General features: G+C 60.5%; 1 protein-coding gene across 5 annotated transcripts in view; it reads left to right on the top strand.

The window, feature by feature from the left end:
- The first annotated feature begins 6 nt into the window (after nucleotides 1–6).
- Nucleotides 7–2,496, top strand: part of LOC102418060 (cytochrome P450 26B1) — a 17,372-nt gene continuing 14,882 nt past the window's right edge. For 2 of the 5 annotated variants that reach the window (XM_023760602.1, XM_006096756.3), the window contains exon 1: nucleotides 7–780. In XM_023760602.1, coding sequence (XP_023616370.1) covers nucleotides 577–780 — 204 coding nt within the window. In that variant the 5' untranslated portion in view covers nucleotides 7–576. Of the gene's footprint in view, nucleotides 781–911; nucleotides 1,051–1,085; nucleotides 1,238–1,283; nucleotides 1,514–2,496 lie in introns of those variants that run through there. The other 3 variants (XM_023760603.1, XM_006096758.3, XM_014462660.2) reach the window with 3 other exon arrangements.

The raw sequence follows: 2,496 nt of genomic DNA, 5'->3' as shown, positions 1-2,496 counted from the left end.
CTCCCCTTGCCCCCAAAGTTTCTGGGTTCGTTGGAATTTTTGGATTCAGGATTTTTTCCCTTTTTTTTTTCCACCTAGGAATTTGAGGGGGAAACTTTTGACCAATCGATCGCCTTTTCTCTCTCCCCCCCCCCCTTTTTTTTCTGAGCAGGGGAAGGGGTTTCAAGAGAGGTTCCCGCTGGACAAAGTTTTTCAAAGTTTTCCGAGTGTGATGGTTGCGGGGAGAGCTAACCCACCAGCTTGATTCACGGCTTCATCTCACCACCCCTCGAGCTGCCCCTAAGTCCGCTATAAGGGAACAAACAAACAAACAAACAAACAAAGTTACACTCCGAGTCGCCTCGTGTCTCCTCTCTCTCTCTTCCAGGCATTTTTTTTTTCCCCCTCCCGCTCTCCCCTCGAAGCTTCCACTCCCCTCTCCCCTTCCCTCGGCCCCTTCCTCCTTCTCTGTTTCGGCTGGAGGTGCCAGGACCCTCGGCCGCAGTCCCCCCTCCCCCGCCGCTCCAGTCCCTCGTCCGCCGGCCCTCCCCTCCCCCGCCGCGGCCGGCACAGCCAATCCCCCGAGCGGCCGCCAACATGATCTTTGAGGGCTTGGAGCTGGTGTCCGCGCTGGCCACCCTCGCCGCGTGCTTGGTGTCGGTGACGCTGCTGCTGGCCGTGTCGCAGCAGCTGTGGCAGCTGCGCTGGGCGGCCACCCGCGACAAGAGCTGCAAGCTGCCCATCCCCAAGGGCTCCATGGGCTTCCCGCTCATCGGAGAGACCGGCCACTGGCTGCTACAGGTAAGGGCGCGCGCGCTCCGCGGCTCTCCGGGGTCCGCTAGCGGCGAGCGCGGGGCCGGCCAGGGGGCGCCGGGAGCCCCGAGGCACTGGTCCCGCCACGCCCCTTCCCTCCGATCTCCCTGCGCCTCCGGGGCTGCCCGGGCCCGCCCGCGGCGTGGTTCGGAGCTCACTGGCGCAGGGTGCGCAGGTTCAGGGAGCTGATCCGAGAGGTCCCGGAACCGAGAAGGATCCCCAGACAGACTCTTCGCAGTTGCAGGCTCTTCGGCAGAGGTGCACGGGGCGTCCGCTTTCACCTCCCCTTGGCCCTCGAGGCCCCAGTCACCATAGGCTTCCTGGGCTTTGGCGGTGCCGTTGGAACCCGAAAATTGCGTCGGGGAGGAGGGAGGGGTGGCAGATGCAGTCAGAACTGCCAGTTAAAGACCCGGACTTGCTCCTGCCCCCTCGTTGGCTGCTCCAGGTACAACTGCGCTGGGTCACGGTCCGAGAAAATGTGTGTTTTGTGGTGGGAGAGGAAGGAAGTAACCCAAGGAAAATGAGAAGCCTGAGACCCGAGGTTTCTCTGCTTTCGGGGAAAAGGGTCTGTTTACTTATTGGGTGAGGACGGTGCAGCGGGGGAGTGACACTGGGGAGAGGTGTGTGAGCGATCCATAGAGTGCATGTGTGCTTGTGGTTGGACGCCGCACAGCCCAGCACTGCTGGTGATCATGGGGTGCGCGTCGGGCGCCGGACCCAGGTAGGTAATGGGGCGATTCACCTGGAGTTAAAGTCGTCCAGTGCTAGACAATCGCTTTTGCAATTTGATACACACCAGGTCTTTTTCTTGGGGGCGGGGGTGGGGGGACGACGTGTCCAGGTTTACCGCAGGAGGTGTGCTGTGTGCGCTCACGCACGAGTGCTTGTCAGGCTGATGCTGATGCGGGGAGGAGGATGAACGTCCTGAAACGGACAACCCCGGCCGGGAGAGGGGAGGTGGGAGGTGGACGCAGGGACCTGTGGAGTTAGAAGTGAGAAAGCTTGGCTTGAAAGTAACAGACGCGTGCAATTCGCTCGCACACACTTACATCCCGCTGGGCGCCAAGTGCCAGCGGACCTGGCGCGGGGAGAGGGATGCTGTGGTCTTCCCCAAGTTCCAGAATCTTCCCTTTTCTTTGGGGGGTTGCTGTTCGTGCAACTAGTGGGGTTCACTTTAACCAATGAGACTACCTCCCCCCCCCATAAAGAAATCCCCAGAGCATATCCCGAGCCACCACACTTTTTAAAGGGTTAACTGCAGCGGTGGTCTAGGCTTTTGGCCGAGAATTTAGGAAATAAAATAACTCACTTGGGCATAAGCTCCTGCCTCGTTAGAGCCAATCTGCGGAATCCGCGGTCTGTCACCACCCCCACCCCCGTTTCCTGACCTTTCCCTGCCCCCCCATGTCCCCCTGACCTTTTCTCAGAATCCCACAAGGGCCCTAGGGGCTCAGCGTCCAACCCAGCGCAGAAGATGGGGAGGAGGACGCAGGCCTGCACCTCCCCACCCAGTGCCCTTGGGGTCCTGGACTCCGCGGTGGAGGGAGATGGGGAGGGTGCGTGCAGAGGGTGCCGAAGGGTTAACGGGGAGCCTTCTGAATCCCAGCTTTATTTTTTCGAGTCATTTATCAAGATTTACGGGGGGGACCTCCGAGGGCTCTCCGTTTCCACCTGGCGCCATCTAACGGAGCCCAGGGCTAAAAA

The sequence above is a fragment of the Myotis lucifugus genome, unplaced genomic scaffold (assembly GCF_000147115.1).
Source record: "Myotis lucifugus unplaced genomic scaffold, Myoluc2.0 scaffold_186, whole genome shotgun sequence".
NCBI lineage: Eukaryota > Metazoa > Chordata > Mammalia > Chiroptera > Vespertilionidae > Myotis > Myotis lucifugus.
Note: the sequence above shows the minus strand (reverse complement) of the source record. Positions and strands in the feature narration are given on the sequence as shown.